The sequence below is a fragment of the Pyxicephalus adspersus genome, chromosome 1 (assembly GCF_032062135.1).
Source record: "Pyxicephalus adspersus chromosome 1, UCB_Pads_2.0, whole genome shotgun sequence".
NCBI lineage: Eukaryota > Metazoa > Chordata > Amphibia > Anura > Pyxicephalidae > Pyxicephalus > Pyxicephalus adspersus.
Genome location: NC_092858.1, coordinates 93,111,003 through 93,137,726, shown reverse-complemented (window position 1 = coordinate 93,137,726; position 26,724 = coordinate 93,111,003). Strand labels below are relative to the sequence as shown.

Here is a 26,724-nt window from a genome sequence, read left to right as displayed (position 1 = left end):
CACCACACACCATTGGACATGTGCAGTTTTACAGGAGCTCAAAAATATACACATGAAAATACAGATTTGTTGTATGAAAAAGTAAGCACACCACTTGGAATCCATGAAATTAGAAAAGCTATTGTAGGTTAAGTGCCCATATTAGGAACCCACTTAGAGAATATACAGGAATCTCTACTATGTAAACATTACATAGACCAAAATATCTCTAAGGTCCTCAGAAAAGGTTGTGGATGTCTATGAATCTGACAAGGGATTTAAAAATATTATTAAATGTTGGTGGAAATCTTATGGTTTGGGGTTGGGTTGCTTGTTCAGGGCCTGGCCAGCTTGTAGACAATGAGGGTGATTTTCTATGGAAGGATTCATTCAGTCCTGGCAGCTGCAGGAGAAGCCAGAATGTGCCAGCTGTGCGTGTACAGCTTTGCAATTTTGGCCTTTGAAGGGAGCAATCAGGCAGGTAAGAATGCCTTTTTCTGAAGGGACATCATGTCTCCCATCATGTCTCTTTCCACAATAAAAGCCTCTGATTTTAAAAAGAAACCAATTTACCGACCCAGAATGAGTATACAGCTCAAGTGATCAGATAACTGCTGATCACTCCTAAAAATTATTATTATTAAACAGGATTTATATAGCACCAACATATTACACAGCACTGTACATTAAATAGGGGTTGCAAAGGGCAGAGTGACACAGAAGGAGAAGAGGAATCTGCCCCGAAGAGCTAACAAATTCTAATACCTAGGGTTTCATATTGACATGTACACACATCAAATATTTGGAATATTTATTCAGATAAACACATCTTTTTTTGTTACTTTAAAATTGTGCCTTCTTCATTAGTACTAAACTGGGTTAGCACAGCAGCCACAAAAATATCAAAATGCAACAATAAATTATTAGTTCTGAATTCTGACTGGTTGGTATGGGTTAGTGTAATGTGGACATTATGTTTCACTATTATGGGAATCAATAGAACTTGTTCAAGGAAGGAAAACTATGAGCAAACTATTTAGTAGAAACTATTTCAGCTGTACAGGCCTGGCCTAAGCGTTCTACAGACTAATCAAATAAGACACTGCTAATCACTAATGTTTATTCAAGTACAAACTTTAAAAATCTTGATAAACATTTAATTACAGTTACCCCAAATACAAAGGAATAAATACAACAACCATAGATTCATTGGATCTTCATGCAAGGATTTACTTTCTACATATGCCTAAATTTAAGATAACATTTACAACTTAAATCTATTTTGCCTTTTTATATATATAATATATTTTATATTATTATACTGACATATTACTGACATATTATACTGACATACATAATAATATTTTAGGCATTTTTCCATTTATTGCATTTTTAGGGAAGTTATATAATTTTGATTCTCATCAAGCATTATTTGCTATTAACCCTTTTTACCATTAGGTGTCACTATCGCTCCTTCTCTCTCTCTATGGTTTTATACAGATATCCTTTCGTTGCAGTGCTCATAATTGCACACATATGAATGTCTTACTTTATTGCGTTTAACCTTAAATATTGCAATATTGCTACCCCGCTACCCCAGGTTTGTTTTTAGTTAGACTGTACAACTACTTAGACTTTTCTATTTGGAACGCATAATAATAAAACTTCCGGTATTTGGAACGCATACTTATTTATTACTTCCTGTCTTTGGGCAGCGTGGTTACGGCACTTCCTGTATTTGGAACGCATGCCCTATGACATCACTTCTGGTTTCCGGGTTGTGATGATTGCGATCATCAGCTGTGTGTTTGGCAGCTGTGAGGGATCATGTACTCCAGGTAAGGTGTTTATTCATAATGACTGCTTCCCATAAACATATCGCTCCTTGGAGAGGCTGTGCAGGCTGAGCACGCTGCTCCTTCCTATTAATGGGGACAGCCCTCCATCTATCTCCTGCACTGTATATGTTTATATATTATGTCATTCACTATTGTGGGTTACTTACCAAGGTAACAATTAGTTCTCATTCTAATTTAAATTTATATTCTGCACTTTATTCATCATCAATGTGTAAAAATAAAAGGTTTCAGTCTACAAATTACTTTAATAAAATTGGTTGCTGTGGAATTTCTATTTACATTATTAATATCTTATTTTTATTATTATTATTATTATTATTGATAATCTATATATATATATAAAATTGAATGGATGTGTGTATGTTCCACCATCACTAGGAAATGCATGGAGACATTTCAATCAAACTTGCCATATATATGACTAAGACTCATGTGAGTGCACCAGTCATCTTTGTACAGAGCTGTGCTATATGTCTGAGCTATATTTGGATGTGTGCATGCCATCACTCGGAAACGCATCGAGACATTTAAACTAAAATTGCTAGACATATGACTCGGACTCATGTGAGTGCACCACTGATCTTTGTACAGCACTGTGGTATATGTCAGAGGTATTTTTGTATGTATGTGTGTATTGCTCAGTGACAGCGTGCCTTTTGTTTATATTTTTACATACTTTTTTTTGGACTCTTACAAATTTCTGGCCTGTAATAATGCCTTCGAGAAAACATAAGGCAATTTGCCGAGTGCAATCAAAGGCAAAAAAATGAAACAACACCTTAGACAAGAAAATCACTATAGCTTTTTATGATTCCATTTCCTGTATAATATATGATTGCAATAAATAAATACCCGGGTAATTAGCTAGTTTTAAAATAATATATTAGAGTGTTTTCCCAGATCCTTTAATAAAACCCATTTTCAGTTACTTCTTGTTATAAGGTGGCAAGGTTTTGTTTCCCATTTTCCTGCATTGTCACCCTCTCATATTGGTCTCTATGAGATCTATAAGTACTTGATTAAACAAACATTACATCAACATGATTCACTATATTCACTGCCAGGAAATTTATCCTCAGAAGTGCCATACAGAAATTAAATTGCATGTATGTAGACAGGAAGTGACTTTGAAGCAGCAGAAAGAGATGCAATGATGATGGGGAACAAAATCTGAAAACAAACCTTTTGTTAAGGAAAATAATTTGCCCTCACTGTATGGTCCAGAGTTACAGCACAATACATCAGCTAAGGAGCAAGAAGTGTTTCCCTAAACTATGCTTTATTATGACCACACAATAGCTGTGCCATGTAGAATCTATGTAGACAGAGCAGCAGTGGCAGACTGACTAACTGAAACTTTGGTCTTAACCCTCTAATAATTAAGTTTGTTAACAGAGCTTTTGCAACACAGTGTTAGTAAATCATAAATGAATGGGAGCAAAATCAAAGAGCTGCACCTGCTGCCTACAAAAAACACAAATTATTTAACCTCTATAAACCAAGATTTTCTTGATCTGAAAATTCCATTTGAAAACAAAACTTGGTTTAAATTCGGGTCACACCACTAGATGGCACTGTGTCCTTATGAATACCAAACTCTTGCTGCCTGAGATATTATTAGAGTTTGTTACACAAATACATGAGGACACAACGCCATCTACTGGTGGTCAACAAATATGAACAAAAGATCATTTAAGAGCAAGTGATTTTTCATAACCATATCAATACCTATAAAAAGGGGGAAAAAAATAAACATCCTTAGCCCATGTGATTTAATTTTTTCTCTTTTGAGTAAACATTCACATTTGGCATTTTTTTTGATATTTGTAATGAATGTTAGCAGTGACAACATTTTATGTCCTGGGTTTATACTCGAGTCAATGTAGCTTTCCTGTTTTGTTTTTTTTTCAGGTTGTTGCCTTTATATTTATTTTGGTGTACATTTGGTATACAATAAAAATAGCATTTGATGCTGAACTTCCCACTAGATGTGACTTACCCCACCAGACTCCATAAGGTTAAAGTGTACCTATACTCACAAAATCAACTTAGGCTTATGGATATAAGCCCAAATTATAATCATCTAAATACATTTTTTTCAGCTTGCTTTGACATTTAAACATAAAAACTATGTTCTGGCCACACCCCCAGGTCCCTCCATCGCCTAGGCAGTGAACTGCAATCTGGGAAATACCATCCTTGGTGGGAGTGTTTCTAATCCACTCCCACTGCCCTAGTTATGCAGATTTTTTTTCTTTCCTCGCCTGGGACTCTCATGTCACTCTCATGTCACCAAGTATGACTGCTTGGTCTGCAGCTGCTTCTTTTCAGCTTGTGAGCTCTCCGTGCTGAGGGCTTCAGCTAGTGAGGGAGGGGGAGTGGGTGGTGGAGAAGGTCAGGAGAGAAAGAAAACGTAAACTTGCCAATCACAAGCTAACCACTTCTAAAGACTTCATAAATCATTATATTTTTCATGGATACAAGCTGACCCAGCCAGTGCCACCAGGGAAGACTAACATTTTAGTGCACGTAACTAAGGATAGAATAATAATTGAAAGACTGGTTTTTGAGTTTAGTTAGTCCTCTTTAAGGATCCCTGGCATAGTTTATGGTTTGTTATCTGTGTGTGTTTTTTATTGGATTAGAAATTATTTGTACTAATTATAAGTCTTTTACAGATTGTTTTAACCACCAGGAGATTCTAAGAAATTAGCAAGCAGTAATAATGCTGAGGGACACCATGAAATCGTGGAATGAAAGCTCCGATATATACAGCAGTGACCAAGAAGAGGAGGAGGAAGAGATGATCTTTGGTGAAAATGAAGAAGACCTGGAAGAGCTGATGGATTTTAGTGACCTTCCGACATCTTTGTTTGCATGTAGCGTTCATGAATCTGTGTTTGAGGTAGACGAGCAGAAGGTATGCAGGGCCCAGTTTTTTCTCTTGTGAAAAGAAACAAAAAATAAAAACCTCTTATAACATTTAAAGCTAAACTCCAGTTTTGGTTGGGGAAACTGCACACTTGGTTCACATTAGATCTCAGCTATAATTGTTCTGCACAACATAGTAACAGTTCCTGAAGTGCAGATTGTGGAATGTTCTGTCTATCATATCATTAGATCTATTTCTAGTTGTTTACATTTTATCAGCAAAAATGAACCTTAATAATATTAGGTAAGCAGTACTAATGTAGAAAAATCCAGGTACAACAAATCACACTTTAATGATGAAATCTCTGCTCCTTTCAGCTACAGCGGAAATTGTTTTTGATTTTGCCTCATATACACCTTGTGTTTTGCTCAGGTGTTTTAATGTCAAAGTTACTTTTGATGAGGTCCCAATATATCTAGGTGACACATTGGGAAGTGGACAGATATGAGGAAGGCCACTCCCCCTGAACATACGTCCTAAACAATAAACAGGCCTTGCTCCTGTGATTGGATTGGTGATTCCCTTTGATCTGCTCTGTCCTTTCATTCAGCAAAACCCAATAAAAGAGGCAGATACAGACACAGGGTGCCATAGACAGCATATTCACTCAATGCCCATTGCAAAGAAGGAATAAGACTTTTTTCTTGGTGCTAATTTAGAGAAAGTAATTTATTTCCCTTTTTTGTTTCCTTGCAGGAACGGTTTAAAGCTCTCTTCACTGTCTATGATGATCAGGTCTCTTTCCAGCTCTTCAAAAGCTTTAGAAGAGTTAGGATAAACTTCAGCAACCCAGAAGCTGCTGCCAGAGCAAGAATTGAGTTGCATGAATCAGACTTCAATGGAAAAAAGTTAAAGTTGTATTTTGCACAGGTAAAGCATGATGCATATATCTTATACTGACTAGGAAATAAATGTTAGAAAAACTCTCTACTGAATATTTAACTAGGGTTACAAATCGTACCCCATGTTTAGTCAACTTGTTACTGTGCTTTATATTTCTGATATAAACATCATTCAGAATGTAAGGCTCTGTAAATATATTATAGTACAATTCTAAACTCTACCTAACAAATGGGTCTTTGTAAGTTGATCTCTTGGGATGTCTTATTCATAGATCCATCCTTTATGACAGCCACTAAATTTAGTGTCTTGCAATAGTAGATTAGAAAAGTGAAGGTAAAAATATTGGGACATTGGCACCTTTAACAGTAAAAATTAGAAATAGTCAGTAGATGTGATTGCTCACCTGAAAAGGTTGTTGTATGGGCATATATTTGCAGCATGGCGTACAATTACCTGTATTAAATATTCACAGGGGGTGGAGCAGCTTGCCTCTGTTTGTGGCCGAGCTCAATCAACAAAGAACCAGCAGCAGTGTTTTGTAATAACCAGTTGATAGACTGTAAACCCAATAGTAGGGAGAGATGATCCACAATGGAAAATATAAACTATTGGATGCTTATTTGCAAGTTTTAAAGCAAACCTGGTTCCCACATCGATGGTAATGCTTACCTAAGAGAGAACAATGTTTGTTCTGAAACACACTGACAATTTACCTTATTTCCAGTCATTGAAATCAGTGATATATGTGCCAAGCAAAATCTATGGGAATTTGGATATTTCAAATCTACCAGACAAACTTCCATAGTGGTATAACAGACATCATTTAAAGCATTCTAGTTTCTAAACATTCTCTATTCCATCCAAAACTAAACAGTCAATCATATTTATAAAGGGCTCTATTTATAAGACAGGGAATCAGACATTCCCTCGAAGAAATGTTTGAGGGGATTCCCTGTTTAATAGAGTCCAAAATAGTGAATATGAAATCATTCACTTAACATTCACTGCAGGTGACTTAGTCACTTCACTGTAATTAGAAACACATACAACAGAGGGAGAATATTTTTAAAAATTAATTTTAATATACAATGTATGCTGGCCCATAGATTTCTGCTGAAGAGCAAATAGCCCAACTCTGCACTTATAGAAAAGCCTCTCCTGATATTTTTAGCTGAATAATATAGCAACAAGTGAATCTACAGTGAATCTTTTATGTGAATAAACCACTAGAGGGCATAGAACACAGACATTGTCAAGGAAGTTCTATGATTAACCTTTTAGGGCAGCATTAGTTTATTTTGGGCACACTGTTTATTATGAAAAAGGACTGTAAAAGAATAGGCTTTTCTTTCTCCCTTACTAGCCAATTTTGTGAGTTTATAAAGAAATCAGAATCAGCAGTTGGTATTGCATTTGCTGCCAGGGCCATCCAGAGCTTGTTAAGTTTTAATGGATTTGGTGCTACTGTATAAAGGTGTTTTGTGTCCTGAAGAAGTACTAATACAGCTTACAAACATAGTCTGGTACTTTAAAGTGCCTCACTATTCTGAATAATGATGTGCAGTGCAATTGAGCATGTTGTGACAGGGGCTTATAAGGAATTAGTGTGGCAAACTTTTATTAAAATTGAACTTTGTGAGGTTTATAAATCTAGTTAACTCCTCCTCTGCGTGGCTTCATTTAAATAAAAAAATAAATATAAAAAGTGTTTAAAACAGTAAAATTAAAAAACATATAACACTCTAGCAACAGCTGTACAACAAGTTTGTGTATTTAAATTCAGGTTGACATATAATATTAGTGGCTTGCTGAAATATTTATTGTAAACAATTGAGCAAATCCTATATATTCAAGGCAGGTTACATGATGGGTACTGCCAGTCTGGTTGTGTAAAGAAATACTTGGTAGGTTTATATTTTCAGGGCACTTATACATAGATAAATGTAGATAACTGACATGTATATAGTATAGAAAACTTCCCTTTATTAAATATGCATTTTGATAATAAACCAGAAAATCTGATTATTTACTCCAGAACTTGGTGTGAGCACTACACATTTCATACCAGCTAATGTTTCCATGGGTGTTCATGGCCAAAGGTATTACAGTTCCAGTGATCTAAGATAAATAGACAATATATTGTACATTAATTATTAATTATCTAGTAATATCATCACACTCAGTGCTCAACCCAGGATTTTTTTTTAACCGGGTGGGAAGAAATTTTAGGCGGGTGGCAGACCTTGTATTGTGACCCAACTTATCAGTAACTACCCAAAAACAGCCGGGTGGTTACTGAAAAGTGCCGGGTGGTGCGCCAAGCTAAATGGGGCTGGGGAGAACACTGATCACACTTGACATCTACAGCAGCCACATATTATAAAAGCAGATTTCTAGCACACTGAAAATTCATAAGGTAGGTGTCTGAGATCTCCAAAAAAAGCATTTTTACAAAAATGTCTAATTCCCCCAAAGCATTGAGAATAGTAAGCCTTGTCTCTTTGTATAGTCATTCTACAGACACCTGCAGATGGGATGGAATTAGCTTGTATTACATGTGATTTGTAACATTTACATGGTGGTGATCTCTCCTATGATAACCCAAAAATTTGACAAAAAGATGCAAAGTATATTAAATCTGTTTAATGTGTGATTTTATTGCCACTAAGTTCCACTGCCCGTACATGTACAGGTGGTGAACAACAATATGGAAACACATGGGTATTGAGTGAAGTGTCTGTTGTATCCCCAGGTGAGTTTAATGCATTCATTTGAATTGCACTTTATCTTCTTGCACTTGAAAATGCATGGCTAGTACAATTTTTGGGTGTGATATTACATAGCTGCCATACCTAAGGCCCTCATAGCACATTCATAGGTTGATGTTGAAGTAATTACACTTTATTTGGTTTGGTCAATTTAGAGCTGGAAAGTCACACCCAACAATGGCTCCTTTTTGAAATCATTAAGGCTTGATCTTGTAGCCCTTAGCATAAGTTTGTCTTACTTCTAAAGCCTTGTGCATGCCAAGATGCTGTTTTTTCTGCTTCATATACTAGGAGAGCAGCCTTTTTGTAGCAAAAATTCACCATTGACTTTGACATCCTAAAGGACATTTATTTTGCTGTTCTATACTACAAATCAGGAGGTAAAGAAAAATACATTCCGTTTGTCTATCTAATAATGGTTTCATTGTATTTCTGTAATATGATAAAGCTGGAGAGAATTAACATCACAATGGCCAATTTCTTCATGCTTCCGTGTATTTTTTTCTTTTCCATCTTTGAGTTGGTTAGGTTGTTTTAAAGTTTAGTGTCACGTGTACCAATGCTGTAAAATGCCATAGCTGTTGTTCTTAGTTGACCCAGCCTATTCTACAAGTGCTTCAATAGTAATAGATTAAAGGCATGTCTTGCAGGGCCCAAGAATGCCTTAAATATGACAAAAACATAGCAAATCCTTCCACACTAGAAGAGGCAGCTTGTACCTTCTGTAGAGTAGCTACAAATGAAGAATATCAAGGGTTTTTATTTACAGTGCTACCGTGGAGTGGCAGGTTAGGAATTGACACTACTCCCTTTGACTTTGGAGTATTTTATCGTTTAAGGCTATTTAGGAGGGTAAAGTCAGGGGGCAATCATTTTATTAGGTAGCAAATCTAACCAATACTTGCATCCCATTAAAAGATTTTCTTTTATGTTCTATTCTTGTGAAAAGTGTAAAATTGTTGATTTGCCATCCAGTGATTACCCGAAGTATTCTTCTTAGCAGGGACATAGACAGAAATAAAAGTCCAACAGAGGATAAGCTTCACACTAATGTTCCAGCTTGACTTTTGGGATCTGTCTGCTATGGTCAACATTTCCATTTTCCTCTTCTTTTCAATCAACCATAATACCCTTCTATACTTCATGGTTCAGAATTCTAATGAGTTCCCTGCTGACACTACATACCAGTGTCATATGATAGGATGGTAATACAGTAGTCCCCGGGTAACATACGAGATAGGGACTGTAGGTTTTTTTACGTTAAAATTGTATGTAAGTTTGAACAGGTAGATTATTTTAATAAATGCAATTAGGACAGATGTTTGTCCCAACATATTATTAGGCAGCGTGATGTCAGTTACTGTATAAAATCCTCACGGTTAATCACAAACAAAGCAAAAAAAAATTGGTTATTAAAGAGTTACAAGACGTTGCAGAAGTCATGCGAACTGCCCCCTCCCCCCTATCAAGCCTCTGTTGTGCATACGAACAAGCAGGGAAGCCCCATTCGTATCTAGGAGTCGTCTGTATGTCGGATGTCCTTAACTTGGGGACTAACCGTATTTGTCATGTTCATTGCATATGTATTTTGATGGACGTTTTGTGCCTACAGCCATCAGTTTCTGAACTGAGTGAGTAAACCTAAACCCAGATTACCTGCGTGCATCTGACAGTTCATCTTCCTAGTTTTGGAGACCTAATCTGATAGAGATATGAGACATGTCCAGGTACATCATCATGTACATGTGTGACCTCATCATCATTTAGTGTATTCTTTAAATACAGGAAGGATAGAAACAGCTTCTACCCAAGAAATACATGCAGTGCGTAAACCTTGTATCAGATGTCAATCCTTTAGTACCTGGATGTCATTAATGCATTAGCACCTAATTATAGGGCCATAATTACTCATAAAACACAACAAGCGCTTTGCTGGGCTGATATATTATGTGAACTTTTAAAATGCGTGGCAGCAGAAGATTGCTTGGCTTTACCTTGCTTTAGGATTGCCAATCCCATTATCTATAACTATTTCTTTACTGCAACTTTACTGAACATTTTTTTGTAACATTTGCATTATTAATGTATGCAATGTGCTGCACATCTGTAGTAAAATGTAGTTTATGACTAGGAAATGCTCACTGTTAAAAATGACTTTGTGATTGTGAGCAAAGTATACAAAGTAGAGATTGTATATTTGTTTAACTAGCTTTGTATTTAGTTGTGTTTTACCATAGGTGGTCTACATATCATGCATAATTCACCGAACCGTGGCACACAGCACCATGCCCTAGCTAATTATTCTGCGGCATGGAGTCAACGTTGTTTCCATTAGGTTTTTTTCAGCCCTTTGATATTTCAGACTGCATGAAAAATGTTGCATATGTTTATGTCACTGATTACATATTTATATTTAAAAAGTTGTTGCATCATCATTGTCTCAAGAAACGAACACTAAAATATGTTGTTTTTTTGTTTAAGTATACACAAATCATAAAGCAAAGTAAGGGACGGCTGAATCGGCATCCCTTACATTGGACTCTGTGGCATATAACTGTGAATATGCTTGTTTGCTTATTTATTGGGGGTGTTTTAGTAGTGTGATGGTGCATCACAGTAGAAACTTGAGGTCGGCTTTACTTTCGCTCTACACCTAAAAATGTGTGCAGACAATTTAGTTTGTGGATTTTGTTTTTAAATCTGGTTTTAGAAGTCCTACCTTATACATTTTGTGGCTGACAGAGATGCTTTTCTTTCTGATTGAATGTTTTCATTTTTGGTTTTGCTGAAGTTCTCCGATCGTTTACTCTTTAATTTAGTTTGTGCATCAAATGAGCAGAAAAATGTCTACTTTCTTTACTATATGCCACTGAGCAGTAAATTGCTGTTTTTTCCCAGTTCATGCATATCTTTATATTATTCTTGTCCATTGAGGGACACAGAAAGTTCTGTTTTTGGGCCTGCAAGAGGATAGAACTCTGGCAAACAAAATAAACTGCAGGCCAGCTGTATAGTGTCTTAGGAGGATGGACCTCTTTCCATCAGCCCTGTTGTGGAAAAGACAAACTCTTTTTCCAGTTTTTTTTCTAATCTTCATTTTTCTTTGTTCTTCTTTATTCATTGCTGAATACTAGAAAAAATTCTCCAAGTTTTTGGTTCTTCATGCTAGATCCTAACCTATCCTTGAGTTTGAGAAGGAGTCATGAACATCTTGTTTGTTCCCTGCTTGCTAAAGGAGTAGTGACTGACCCTATGTTGCTGGATCTCACATCTGAAGATGTATCTTATCCAGATTCATTGAGTTATAGTCACAATGGTGATGCATATTTCTCATTGGAGAGGAACAGGACAGTCATTTATAGTTACAATAGTGATGCATATCACCAATTAAAGAGAAACAGAAGCTGCAAAGACAGACCTTTATGCTTTGCAGGACATAAGGTTCAACTTCTGTTTGCCGGACATTTTGGCTTAGTTAGATGCTAATTTAGGATGTCCCTTAAATGGGGTGTTTGAGTGGCTTTGTAAGATCTCTATGTCAAAATCCAGGCTTTTTTTCTTACTTATATCTCCCTCTGTTGTGCAGAGTCATGTGAAGAGCTTGTGACTATTTTTTTGTGGATTTTTTCACTTTTCTCTGCTTTACCAAACTTAGATGGCTCTGTGCAGTTGGCTTAGTGATTTTCAACAAATCTTTATATTTGTTGGTCCAGTTTCCTCCCTGAACTTGTACATTGACTAGGTGGATAAGGGGGGGGGGGTAGATTCCTTACAAGGCCTTCATCACTATCTATTTGCATTGTGCACTTTTTTGTTTACATAAAAAGGCTGTCCCATCCATTGCTACAGTGAGCCTCCAATGTTTTTCATTATTTCTTGTGATCATATGGGATACAAATGGGTTCCATTATTATGTTCCTATTTATTTTCCAGGTGGCTTTGTTGGCAGCCTGCTACTGTAAAACTATGTTTAGACAGGCATTGAGGTTGAGATGTGTTTCCTTACGCCAATGAACCACTGCCTTGGAGGAGATGCTATATGTAGTGCCTACCAGCAGCAGTCCAGTAGAGAATGCATGGGAGGGCAGTGAATGGTTCAGTGCTTTGACCACTGCCTGCTGTCATGACTTTGTTAGTCTTGCTGTTTTCCAATGAAGACTGATTTAGATTGTTTCTACTCTTAACTTCATTAGAGTTCTCCATTTCTTTTTTGGTCATCTGGTGTCACACACCATTCGCTTTGGAAGGTGATCCAGTATTTTCTTCTCTTGCTTTCTTCCAGACAGATTTGAGCCCTTTTCTGGTGTCAGCTTTAGGTGTAAGATCCATCAAGTGCAGTCCTGTTTTCTATCTGTGATATTTGGAGTTATTTGCTCCATTGCCCACCCCTCAGTTTGATTGCTTCTGGAATCTTGAAGGTACAAGCCTGCCTGTGTCCCTTAATGTACAAGAAATGAAAAAGGATTTCATAATCACCATAATAATTCTATTACTTAGAACTTCCTTCACTCTGTGTTTCTGATGTTCATTCTTTTTTTTTTCCCTCCCAGTTTCCTCACAGTTTTTTTTATGCCATAAGTATCCAGTAATCCTTATTATTGTGTCAGTTTTCTACCTTCCCCTATACTTTGTGCCAACTTTCTAATGCCTGTGCCCTTAATATGTCCCATTTTATATCCTTTTTGTATTAAATGTATTCATTTATGCCCCAACTGTCCAATGCCTGGGTATTTTGACCCAACTTTCTAGTCTTTAATGTTTTGTGTAATTGTGTAATCAATGTATTGTAACAAGTTAGGCTTAGTTCACAATAGCAGTTAAAATTGGATAATCTCAATCTTGGTCATGCGCAGAAGGAGCAGCCCATGGCCTTCTGTGGTATGCGATGTAAGTATTTCAGAAGGCTGCAAATTTCATCTTTAGTCTTTACTGCTGTGACGATGATTTGAAAAAAAAACTAAGGTTAGCCATCCTTTTATATAGTGGTAATGTTGTGATATGTCCTCTTTAAGTACATCATGCATGTAAACGTGTGATGGGGGTGGGATTTCCAGGGCCCCACTTTAATCAATGCTGAGCACTTGTAAGCAAATGATTGGGGACTGCTCGTTCCACTGTATTCCATTCAGAAGACTAGCCACCACAAATGACTGGTGTGTAGAGGAGTCAAAAGTGCCTAAAGAAACGCCTGGGGAAAACTATGATGTTCTTGGTACTTCTTTACTTTCTTCTAACTGAGGTATGTTGGTAAAAGAAGTGTATAAGATTGTCTGAGCAGGACTTCGGGTGTTCTTCAATGGACTCCCAAGAAAAGCCTTTTACAAAAAATCTTTTTAATTGCACTGAAGTGAAAAAAGGTTCTAGTTAAAAAATAAAAATAACACTCCATTTCCTTTTGGATGTATGTATTCATGAAAAGCTTTTATTTTGTTTTGTCAGTGAGTTGATTTATTTTCAGACAACATTATTGTTCAGTCCCAAATCTATTCCTCATTATTAATGCAGCAATAAGAGTAAGTGAGTTCTCTGTTCTCACATGTAAATAGGTTTGGTAAATTTAGTCTGACTCAGAAAAGTATGCAGGTTCAGTTTCTTCAAATTGTTTTGCATGTTGAAGTATATTTCATTAAGATCAGTGCATTGATGTTGCCAAAAGTAAAGCAGCATTAAAATATTTGCTTTTGACACATTAAAACAAATACTAAATGTATCTTTCCAGTGCACAGTCTTACTTTGATTTCTCTCCAGTCAAAACTTACACAGGGCTCCCCTATGTCAACTCCTTCAGACCTGAAAAAAATTTGTATTTTATTGCAGAGGTGTCTTCCGCAAAGGATATGTGACTATTTGCTGCTGGGAGCTTTAAAGCAAAACTTTTGCTTAGCCTGCATGGCCACTGCACAGGTTGCTTTAAAAAATAATTACAGTTAGGTCCATAACTATTTGGACAGAGACAACTTTTTTCTAATTTTGGTTCTGTACATTACCACAATAATTTTAAAAGAAACAACTCAGATTTTCCAGCTTTAATTGATTGCATAAAAATGTGAGGAACTAAAGCCTTTTTGTACCACAATCACTTCATTTCAGGGGCTCAAAAGTAATTGGACAAATTAAAAAGCTGAAAATAAAATGTTCATTTCTAACACTTGGTTGAAAACCCTTTGCTGGCAATGACAGCCTGTAGTCTTGAACTCATGGACATCACCAGATGCTGAGTTTCCTCCTTGTTAATGCTCTGCCAGGCCTTTACTGCAGCGGCTTTCAGTTGCTGTTTGTTTGTGGGCCTTTCTGTTCGAAGTTTAGTCATTAACAAGTGAAATGCATGCTCAATTGGGTTCAGATCAGGTGACTGACTTGGCCATTCAGCAGTATTCCACTTCTTTGCTTTAATAAATTTCTGGGTTCCAAAACTAGAAAAAAGATGTATCTGTCCAAATATTTATGGACCTATCTAAGTTCTGTAGAGAATATTTTATATAAATGCTAAGCAGCGTATAACAAGAGAAATTCTATAAGGGCAATATTACATATAAATTCTAAATGTAAAACAAGAGGAATCCTGCAATTGTTCATGGCTGCTCTTATATACATGAATTCATCTGTTAAAAAATCAAATGTTAATGTTAACATCAATGTTCTGTGCCATTTGACAGAAAGTGACTTTATTGTAAACTCTTATAATTTTGTCAGCAACTCTTTCTTTCTTCCTCCCTTCAGGCTCAGGTGTCCAATGAGGAAGGAGAGAAATCTTTTTTGTTGCCTCCACAGCCTGTCAAGCAATTTCTAATCTCCCCTCCAGCATCTCCACCAGTAGGATGGAAGCAAAGTGAAGACCCAACACCAGTGATCAACTATGATCTTCTGTGTGCTGTGTCAAAGCTGGGCCCAGGTAAGTCACACAAGAATAACACAGGTACAATGCGTACATATCTTTCCATTGGGTTTTTAGTTTTACACATGCCAAAATGGCTTTATGGGGTTTGGGTTCCCCACATTTTGAGGGTCGAAATTAAGATAGCAATGCCCAGAAGAGGTGTTGAAACAGCTGGTTTATATCACTAAATGTTTAGAAATTTGTAATTGTATTGAATCACACGGATGGTATTTACCAATGGACAGGTGTATTGTAAAGCAAACCTCCGGTCAAAATTAAGCCTTTGCCTAGTCACTTAATATTATTTTGTTTCTTGCAGTGGATCAATCAAACTTCTTCTTCAGATTTTCCATTCAGAGAGCTGAAAGGCTACAGTTTACAGTAATAAGACTGGCTACCATTACTCTTCCTTAAGGAATAGCGTCACTGTTTGGGTTTTTGCCCCTATGCAGTTATGTAGGCATGCCTATGTATGTGTCCTTCCTCCTGTCTGGAGATTGTCAGATCATATAACAGAAATTTTAGAAAAATTACTTTTTTTGACTAATTCATACCCTATCAACATTTTTACTAATGTTTTCAGTGAAAAACAGAGAGCTGTATAGTTCCGGTTCTATAAACACACAGCCTATTTAACTTGCAACCTGGTAATGCAGCGTATTTAAACCCCAAAACAAACATTTCATATATTGCAGCTTGGTTTGAATTTACAGCCTGTCCCAACACCATTCTTTTATTGCTTCCATATTCCAACAGACTTTTGCCATGTTGCAAAAACTGCAGCATTTTTCAGAAGCCTGCCTAATCTGTTATGTTACCGAGAGACTGGCAGACAAAAAGCGAATATAAATCTCTCTGTGACTGAGAGAGAAGGAGCAGTCTGCCAAACTAACAGCTTTACCCAAGCTAAAAAGTATGGAAGAGAGAGATCACCCAAGCTGCAACAGGATCAACATTCTTCTGTAATTGCTGAGAAGGAAACAGACTTTGTCAAAAAAAAAGAAAAGGTCAAGAAATGACAATGAATGCATTTTCATTGTCAAGATCATGAATTAACGCCTCCTTAAAGTGAATCTACCACTGTGATATCATGTGAGCTGCCATTTCTGAATTTATTCCAGTGAATTCTAATTGCCTGGATGTAACCACACACCTGAAAGCATGCATATAACTGTGTGGCAATTACTGAACACCTGAACTGTATACTCATTATTGGTCAGTGATTCAGAAAGTAATAAAAGTAGAGAATCAAACATTAACCATGCAAGCTGTATATTTATAAGTAGTGCAGCAATGGCAGCTTACATAATCTCGGTCAAAAGACTGCACAGGTTTAACTTAACTTGGCATCAACCCTTTTGTTCACCATGTGCAATGCTTGGCTCATTACAGATAGCAGACCCACCAGCCAATAGGGAGAAAGAAAAAGCAGTCCTGCTGACAAATTAATCAAATCATCTATTCCATTTACTTTTAAACATAGTAAATTTGACCATAGTTTCCGATTTTTATAGTTACTAATTATGTTTGATGTCCTAAATGCTGTGCTTTAAAATAAACCATTTTAATAAATGCCACTATCAGAAGATACAACTTATTGGATGGTTGATAGACATGCTTTGTGTACATATGTTGTAAAAAATGAAACAATATAGCAGGTTTCCTGCTGTGCACCTTAAATAAACAGCAGTTGTTTGAATACAGCCTGTAAAATATATTGCTTCTATCTTTACAAGACTAAATCCCTTTATCACTTACATAATATATTATCTGGTTCTTTTATTTACTTCTGGAGCTGACTGAACAAGATTGGTAACCTCAGGCTTATTACATAATTAGTGTTTTACCAGGGAAGGTTTGTAAAATCATGAAATTTGACCAGTTTAGAAAGCGCTTGTCCACTCAAAAGGGATATTAAGTTATAGGAAGGTTATTGCCTGTATGTATGTTGGAAACTTCAACAGTGAGACCTGCCTGTAGAAACTCTGTTGCTGCAGTCCTCCTCCCCATTTGCAAAAGAAACAAATAAAGATATCCATCAGGAAGAGTTTGACATCCCTATATTGGCCACAGTAGGTCTGTATTCCTGAAAATCTATATTGGACATCTCACCAAGAAGCAATTCTCAGCAGCTCAAAATGCAGCCTCCATGAGTATAACCTGCAGTGTAAATTGCTATGTGTTGCTTTAATGACATTAAACCATACAAACTCTCAAATACAAGTGTGTTAAAACATAAAAACAATTCTTCAGGCTAAGCAGCTGCTTTGTATAAGTCCTCTGTATACAATATTTGTTTTGCTGTTGATAAAAATGAATTGCTTCTTTATCTCTTTTATTTCACCATAGGAGAGAAGTATGAACTACACGCAGGGACAGAATCCACTCCTAGTGTGGTGGTTCATGTCTGTGAAAGTGAAAACGAGGAGGAGGAAGACGAAATGAAGATACAAAAGCAAAAGATAGTTCAGACAAAGCGCCCTTCCCTTCCTTCGGCCATTTTAAACTAGTATGTCGCCTTTTATCTGTAAAAACTAGATTTTAGAAAACATATCTTTAAAGGGAAATGTAGAGCTATTTACGATGTATATAGCTAACGACAATCTAGGTCATGTTATCAGAAGCTGTCTAAATGCTGTTGTTATTTTCTTGTTTTTTATGTTTTTCCTACAATGTGCGTGTTATATTTTATCAGTGTTTTAACACTTTTTTGCTATGAGCAAAATGTTTTGACTGCAGCAAAATATAGTTTGTGACTCATGCAATTGATTGATTATGGACATTGCCATGTAAAAAGAAGATATTCAATGTATAGTATATCAGTTCATCAGGATATTTAATGTTTGCTGACCTCTTTCAACTAGGGCTTGAAAAATGTCCTAGGACAGGAATGTGTTAAGCTAGGCACAAGTGCTACAGGTTTTCTGTAATAAAAAAAAGATTTTAGGTTATAGAGTAACAGTCAACCACTGACCGGGTGCAAAGGGATTATGGGGTTACGACCCCATGCTGCTTTTTAATTCTCTTTTTGTACCCTGCATATACCATAGATGAAAGTTTTACAAGCTTGGTAGAGTACTATTTTTCCATTGTTAGTGAATACCAGCACTGGAGGCCAGCTGAAAGCCATCTGTTCTCTTAAATTAAAATAAAAGTGCAATCAGCCCACAATAACTTTCACCAAGGGACAAATACTGGCTGACTCTTTAGGTCCATTTATAAATAATAGGTTAAAAGTGTAAGCCAGCTGGTCACTTATTCTCACTCATTTCTTCTGGTCACAGAGAAGTGAAATACAAAAAAAATGGCTTACCTTCCTATTTTGCCCATCTTGGTAATCAGAGATAGTCACATAGCTGTCAGGTGTAGATGGTGGGGGTGGGAGTGGGAGGTTGGTAGCAGACTAAAGCTACATACACACTTCCAATTATTATCGTTGGAAAACGAACGACGAACGTTCATGCACGATATATATGAACGATCGTATAGCACCGATCTTGCACATAGAGTTAACGACACGATCGTTCGTAGATATTGTACACACAATAGATACGATCGTTTGAGCGATAGAGGAACTATGTGCACGACAGGAAAGTGACGGACGTTCGTTCATCACGCATGCTCTGAACATGGACGATCAACGAACGACCGTACACACGAACGATGTTCAACGATCGTCGTCCAATCCGATCCGTCGGTCCGGTCGTTCGTTTCCAGCGACTTTCCTCGTTCGTCGGCGTCGTTGGTTACTTTTTTACGAACGATTTTTTGCCCAATCGATCGTTCGTCTGGAACGATAAAAATTGGAAGTGTGTACGCACCCCTAGTTTGACTTTCAAATATTTTACTACCTGTGATTTAAACATTCATATGGTAGCCATTGTTTTCATGTTTAACAATGTCAAAAAGAGGTATTTAACTAATGACCGGTCTTTAAAGTGTATCTAACCGCAAGAACCAAAATGTTCTATATTGCAGCACACCACTCTTTATATGTGGTGGCTGAATAAGCTGATTTATTCAAATATTTAAATATGATATATATTTATATCTCTGAAACCAGAAGACATGAGCATTACTCAGATTGCCGGAACAGATCACATCACGTAATTAGCGATCAGTTAATTGATCTTTTATAAAAAAAAAAAAAAAGACTGTTATCCACTTCTACTTGTATCCCTGTACATTTTAGAAGGTGTTGAACTTTTTGTATTAAAAAAAGATTATGTTTCTGTTGATTATATAAGGACATTTTTGAATGTTCTTAAGATTTTAACTAATATGAAGGCAGGAGTGCTGTAAAAATAAGCTAAAAAAATCAGCTAATTAAGACTGTTAATGCAACACTTGCTATTTATTTGATTGTTAGCCTGTCACAGTGCTCGGATCATGTTATTCTGATGCATGTAAGAATAGGAGATGTTGAGACTTTTCTGTATGTCAAAGGATGATGCCATTGTGCCTGAACTTTGCTCCTCTTACTAACAAATATGGAGATCCCTAAATACATTAGCACTCTCTACGGAAATATTAAGTTTGAGTGGAACAGGTCTTTAAACCAGCATTCAGTTTGGCATAACAATACAATATAGTAATACATATTCATTATTAGCCATATTGTCTAAAAAAACACATTTACCCCTACTTCACTGTTTAGTTGTTCCAGCAGCAGCTCCTATGCATTACTATGTCATATTCTGTTTGGAGGGAGAGCTGTACTTGTCAGCAAAGCAATTCACTTTAACATCCTTCCTGGTTTGTTTACTTAGCAATTAGAATCATATTTTCTGCCTTACCTACTTCAAAGCAAAAATCACAACAGGAGAGCCAAGTGGGCACATTTCCTATTATCCAATGTATATTATGTCAGTTTAACCATTTTAGATAGGATTCTGTTCCTAGAAGTAAAATTGACAAGCGGTGTTCTCCCTAGCCCCTTTTACCTGAGCACACCACCCAGCACTTTTCAGTAATCACCCAGCTGTTTTTAGGTGGTTACTGAAGTGTTGGGTCACAATACAGAGACTGCCACCTGCCTCCAATTTGATCCCACCCGGCTTAAAAACGATTCTGGGTTGATCACTGGATAAGGCAAATTGTGACTGTATTTCCACTTTAAGTTGTAACACTTAAGAATATCATAATATAGGGAATAGCCTCACACAGAGGGGAATGTTATTTATTGATCATGGTTGTAAATTCCAAAAAAATGACTGCAAGTGTGTCTTAATTGTTGCAAAACTCTGCCTTTTTATTAGATTAAAATTTTAAGCAGATGTTTCAGATGTGTTGTAAAATTTGGAAGAAATACTTGTATTGGAAGTGGGAAAATATAAACTTTTCCCATTACTGTGAATGTATTTCAAAGCCTAAAATATGACATTCAGCTTTTTTTAAAGGCACTTTACATGTTTTCATGTATTACAGCACTTGTAATGAAATGTCAGTAGCCTACTGTTTTGTGTTTAGACAAGCCATATTTGGTGAATATTATAATGTTCTGTATTATGTTGACTGTATGTAAAGATGTGCAATGGCTTTAGGGAAAATGACACCCTTAGCTGCTTTTTAATGTAGAGTGAGTACATAAATGGTTTATGTAATATTGAAGAGATTAATATATGTATGTGCAAAACTAAATATGCTGAAACTTGACATATACAGCAGAGGGATTAGGTTTCTCTGTGCAACTTCTAGCGAAGATGGAACAAAATAGGCTTTGCATATGATAGACCTAAATCCTCTAATTTTCCTTACAGTTACTGTTCTCTAACCTAAATTAACCAACTAACTAAAATTACCTGTACTACTTGCCTTTCAATCTTTCACCTTTTTTAGCTTTCATATGTTTCTATCACAGTGCTGCTGATCTCCAGCCTCTTACAGCCAGAGTTGGCTGCATATTATTGCACTGGACCAAGCACTGGCAATGTGTGAGTATGGTAGTCTTCATTAGGGGCGCATGCATCAGGATGACAACACCAGGAGCACAATTTTTGTCACTATTAGTTGTCACCATATAAAAGGAAGAATCCTTATGGTAAGATCGCTTGGTATTCATTTAATACAACCTGCAAATTTTATTTGAAGATTACGTTTGACGGTACATTACCAAGGTAAACCTCCTTTATAAATTATGTTTAGCTCTACTTTAAGCCCTTTTTTCATGTGCGTTAATGTACCTTGCCTTAAGGTAGCTTATTCATTGGAATTTGCTGCTTTTACACCACAGTGGACCAGAAAATACACTTGCAATTTGTCACACAATGTGTGGTAGTGCTTAGATTTGTTTAGGCACAGCAGATGTATAAGATATAACTAAAGCTTAGCCAAAGATTTAAGCCCGCTTTAGGGATTTGATTGTAAATTGCCCCACTTCTTCCCTTACATGGAGAGTCTTCATCTTCTGCAGCTCATTATCCTGTTAGATATGTACATTGGAACAAAGCCTAAACTTCTTGTGTCATTACTTAGAACTAGAGATATTTCCCAAACGTCACTAGTCAGATGAAATTTAAATCTGATTGGTAGTTATAGAAAAGTTACTCCAGTTTTTACTACTACACTAGTACAATAAATCTCTAGTCAAATAGAAAAACCGTATTCAGCATACTCCTTAATCACCACAAATGATGTAAATATACTCTGTGTGCACCAAATGCTTTGAAAACCCAATGATTAATTTGTAAAAGTACCAGGGACATCATCATTGTGCTGGACATTTGCAGAGAGCAAAGCATTGGGAGGGACCCAGCTGATCTACTATTCAGTCTGCCAGCAGTAAACAGAAGGTGATGGATATGGGACCATTCACCATGCACACGGTGATATCAGCAGATATTACAGGAATTTCCTGCACAATTAATTACTGTACAGATGTGGAAGAAATACACAAGTCATGCTCTTGTACTTAGACAACATTTGCTTTTCCTGAAGTTGAGCTTTAAGTCCCTATAGTGCTATTTTGTTGTGTCGGACTAGCAGATTCTATGAAAGGCAGGTTTAATGAAAAAACTCAACTGACTGTTGAAGTTGGATCCAAAGGCAAAACTTTTTTTTTTTGTTTTGGGCAGAGTAGGGAATACTACCATTGGAGAGATCTTTTCTTACTCCCTGTCCTACAGAAACATCAAAAAGTCAGTAAATCTCTCCAAAGTGACAATTCAAGTGTCCCTACTGAAAGATCCAACCCCTCACCATAAATAAAACAGTTTTGGCTTTAGATCCAGTTTGATTCCATCTGGGAAATTTCTTTAAAAGAGGAGACTTCTCCCTATTGCCGAAAAGTTCCAATTAAATGCAGAGCTTCTGTCTGAGGGGGTCCACTGTCAGTGTTGCCATAATGATTGGCTTGATGGTGCTTCCTATATCACTGTGTATTGGTAGTTTGAAGAGAGCCATCAACCAGCCTTTTGGTTGCCACTGTTAATCTTTATCATAATCTAGGCTGTAGAAATCAATAATCATCTAAGCCGTGGCCAGGATCCTTTTGGAAAAAGTGAAGCCACTTGCAGAAGTAATACTTCTATAGGGACAGATCTACTTGTGAGGGTCTTTATTACACACTGACTAACATGGGAAATGATAAATTGTGTTGAGTTGCCCAGTTTTTGGCTAGTTTCTATAGGTTACTGCACTTAATCTCTACCTGCCTAATGTAACAAGAAGCTCTAGATGTAGAGAGAAATTGTCCTCTTTGCTTACAAAAAGTGGCTAATTCATGTTCTGTTATGTCCTGTTCTGTCCTTATATGAAAAATGTTTTATTTTTGAGAAAATGGCAAAATACTGTATTATGGGGTGCTATGGATTTACTATAAAATTATTTTGATGTAATGCCAGACTGCTGTCACCTGTATTCACTGTTAGATGCTGCTGTTTGAATATATTGTTTCAATATACTTTACTTGTCTTCTTTATTATATTGTCACATTTTATTTGTACATTATCGTAAAATCCTACAAATCAAATTACAGGTATTCCCGGGGTACATACAAGATAGGAACCGTAGGTTTGTTCTTAAGTTGAATTTGTATGTAAGTTGGAACAGGTACATTATTTTAATAAATGCAATTAGGACAGATGTTTGTCTCAACATTTTATTAGGAAGTGAAGTGTCAGTTACTGTGAAAAGTAACTGTCAGGTAAAATCCTCACTGTGAGTTAATCATAAACAAAGCAAGAACAAGAAAAAAAAACTTTATGGAGCCTAGACATTCGTTAACTTCTGGAGCAAGCGGTGCTTTGACAAGCAAAAAGAAACAACTGCAGAGTTTGTCTTGGTCAATAAAGAGTTATGTTGCAGAACAGCTCAGCCCTTAGGATTACCCACAACCTCAGCTGTGTTTAACAAAAGATTTATTCTGCAAGTCATGCAAACCGCCCCCCTCCACAAGAGCAAGCAGGGAAGCCCCGAATCTAGGAGTCATCTGTATGTTGGATGTCCTTAACTTGGGGGCTACCTGTATACAAAAAGCCAGGGTAAATGGTGAGATTATTGGGATGACAAAGCCATAGAGCAGAGATGGAAAGTAACAAGTTTTATTACAAATAGATGCCAGTTGGTTTGTGGTGGTGTGGCAAAAGAAGCTTGTCTGAATAGTTGAGGAAACTAAAGGACAACTGGGAGATTTACTGATGTAACCTATCCACCTAAAATGCATCAAAGTGTAAATGTGTCACAATCAAATATTTGCATGAACTCGCTGAACTTCATGATCCAAAATTGTTTGACTTAATGGGCCTGTATTATTAAAGCTCTACAAGACTGAAGAGGATACACTTGCATCAGTGAAATTGGGTGATCCAGCAAACCTGGAATGGATTTCAGTCATTTGTTAGCAAATGTATTGAATCCTGGACCAGATCCATTCCAGATTTGTTGGATCACCCAGCTTCGCTGATGAAAGTGTATCTTCTCCAGCCTTGGAGAACTTTTATTAAATCAGGCCCAGTATGTGCATTTTTGTCAAATTTACACCAACATCTAATACCATCTCCATTTTGCAACCTCTTCTCCTAACCTATAAAAAAAAAAATCATACATACAAATCCATACATACATTTTTAGCATTTGTTCCGGTCTGATCCTGTGATTGAGGTCACTTCCTCTTTTTCCGGCCTTGGTGGTGTAGCGATTCTGAAGTGTATGAAACTCCTCTTTGCAAGATTCTCCTGTAGGCCCCATGGAGCTTGATGACATATTACAAGGAGGTGTGCCCTTGGCTCATAGGAAGTGGGTTAGCATCATTAAACCAGGACCACAGAGCATATTTGCGAAAAATTAGAAAAATGAAAAAGGTATTGTGGTAATGCTGCAAAATCTTTTTTTTTTGTACCTTTAGTGTACCTTTTTTTTTGTTTTGTTTTGCTAGGTGTTTTAACCATTATACATACTTTAGTGGGTATTTAAAACAAATAGAAGCTAGAACTGGGCTTTAATTAGAAATTATATCACCATGATTATGTGCTCCCTGTGGTGTCCAATAAGCAGTTGAAATTATTGACTACATTGGCACTCCTTTCTAATGAAACAGAACACGTCATTATTTATCTTTTGATACATATCTATGTTGTAATCTGGACAGGTACAACATGTATGTATGTAGTGTTTTTCTGTCCAGCTTCCTGTTTCTTTCTCTCTATTATAACAAAAGAAAAATGGTGATGTACGGGTTTTCTAGAATTTATGAACATTTTTAGTAGTGTCTCTGGCAGGCCGAGACAACAGGATAACTGCGAACAGAAAAGCCCTCATCACAGGCATGCAAATTGTTACCAAATCTTTGTTATATTAGAGTTTAAATTCCTGTGCACTGCGGCCGGTGCCTAATGTTTCCTGTACACAACAAAAATAAAAGGGTGTCAATGGGGCAATGGTGATCAAAGTGATGGTCATCATAGTAAAAGGTTACAGAGAAATGACATAAAAGAAAAAATAACTCAACCTACCTTGTAAAATGACATGTTAGAATGTACAGCACAAAATATAGGAATTCCTGTTGTAGTGACACCCTAGATTGGCACCCAGAAACAATAGCTAATGTTCCCGACAAACTGTCCTCTGCTAATTAGCTGAAACCAAAAAATGTAAAACATCTAGCAAAAAGAGCGGAACTACAGGGAATTTTGAGCTGTCAGTATTCTTAAAATATATTCTGACCAATACCATGAGCAATCTGATATGAAACAGTAATAGAAGAGAGAAAACTACTTGTGATAAAAATATTTAGCTGGACCCATAAGGAATTGGGAGATACCTGCCAATACCTGCATGACTTGAGGGAATAAACTTTGATAATACAGGTAGATCCCGGGTAACATACAAGATAAGGACTGTAGGTTTTTTCTTAATTGAATTTGCATGTAAAAGGGAACAGGTACATTATTTTATAAATGCAATTAGAACAGATGTTTGTCTCACCATATTATTAGGCAACATGGTGTCAGTTTCTGTATAAAATCCTCACTGTGAGTTAATCACAAACAAAGCAACAAAAAACAAAAACATTTTATGGAGCCTAGACATTCATCATTACCTTCTGCAGGAAGCTGTGCTTTGTTATGCAAAAAGAAACAACTGCAGAGTTTGTCTTGGTCATTAAAGAGTTACAAGAGGCTGTGGAAAGAGCTTACCCCCCTATGATCACTCACAACCTCAGCTGTGTTTAGCAAAAGATTTCTTCTGCAAAATCATGCAAACCCCCACCCCCTCCAAGCCTCAATCTTGCACACCAGTTAGCAGGGAAACCCTGTTTGTATCTAGGAGTTGTCCGTTTGTTGGATGTCAATAACCCGGGGACTACCTGTAGTGTACTTGTACTTTGAATCCTTCCTTCTGATCTATTATATGAAAAGGATTAGGTTTCGCTCAGATGGGAAAAGCCCAATAACAAGCAACTTCAACAACTGTACTTATTGGACCTGATTTATTAAAGATCTCTAGGGCTGGAGAGGATACACGTTCACCAATGAAGCTGGGTGATCCAGCAAACCTGGAATGGATTTGGTCCAGTATTCAAAATATTTGAATACATAGCAAAAAGCAAATAACTTTGAAGAATCCGTTCTATGGATATGGGAAAGTGTTGCAGTTTCCTCCATTATTTTTTTTAATGGGTTAGTCTTAGTAGACACTTATTACAAACATATGAAATTACTTTTGATTGGGCCAAACAGTTTACACATAAAAACATTCAGTTTTTACGCACTTTGATAGGCCATCACCTTTAATAAATGTAGCTGAATATGGCTGTATGTGGACAGTTTATAAATTGCGTACATAAAGTCCAGTGCTGCCTAACCAGATATGTACGGAATTTTATTATTAAATTAAATTTTGGGTGTGGAAAAGGCAAAATTGGACATGAGCAGGTTGAAGTTGGTGAGATGAGTGACTGTGAAATAGACCAGTGACATGCAGATATTAACAACATACAAATAATACCAGCACCGTGCAGATATTACC

The 26,724-nt window shown here is 36.7% G+C and overlaps 1 protein-coding gene across 1 annotated transcript; it reads left to right on the top strand.

Moving 5' to 3' along the window:
* The first annotated feature begins 1,703 nt into the window (after nucleotides 1–1,703).
* RCAN3 (RCAN family member 3) lies at nucleotides 1,704–23,158 on the top strand. Its single transcript, XM_072419219.1, has 5 exons — nucleotides 1,704–1,817; nucleotides 4,517–4,758; nucleotides 5,467–5,640; nucleotides 15,102–15,273; nucleotides 17,608–23,158. The coding sequence occupies exons 2-5, from the start codon at nucleotides 4,564–4,566 to the stop codon at nucleotides 17,766–17,768; spliced, it is 702 nt and encodes a 233-aa protein (XP_072275320.1). The 5' UTR covers nucleotides 1,704–1,817; nucleotides 4,517–4,563; the 3' UTR covers nucleotides 17,769–23,158.
* Nucleotides 23,159–26,724: the final 3,566 nt, after the last annotated feature.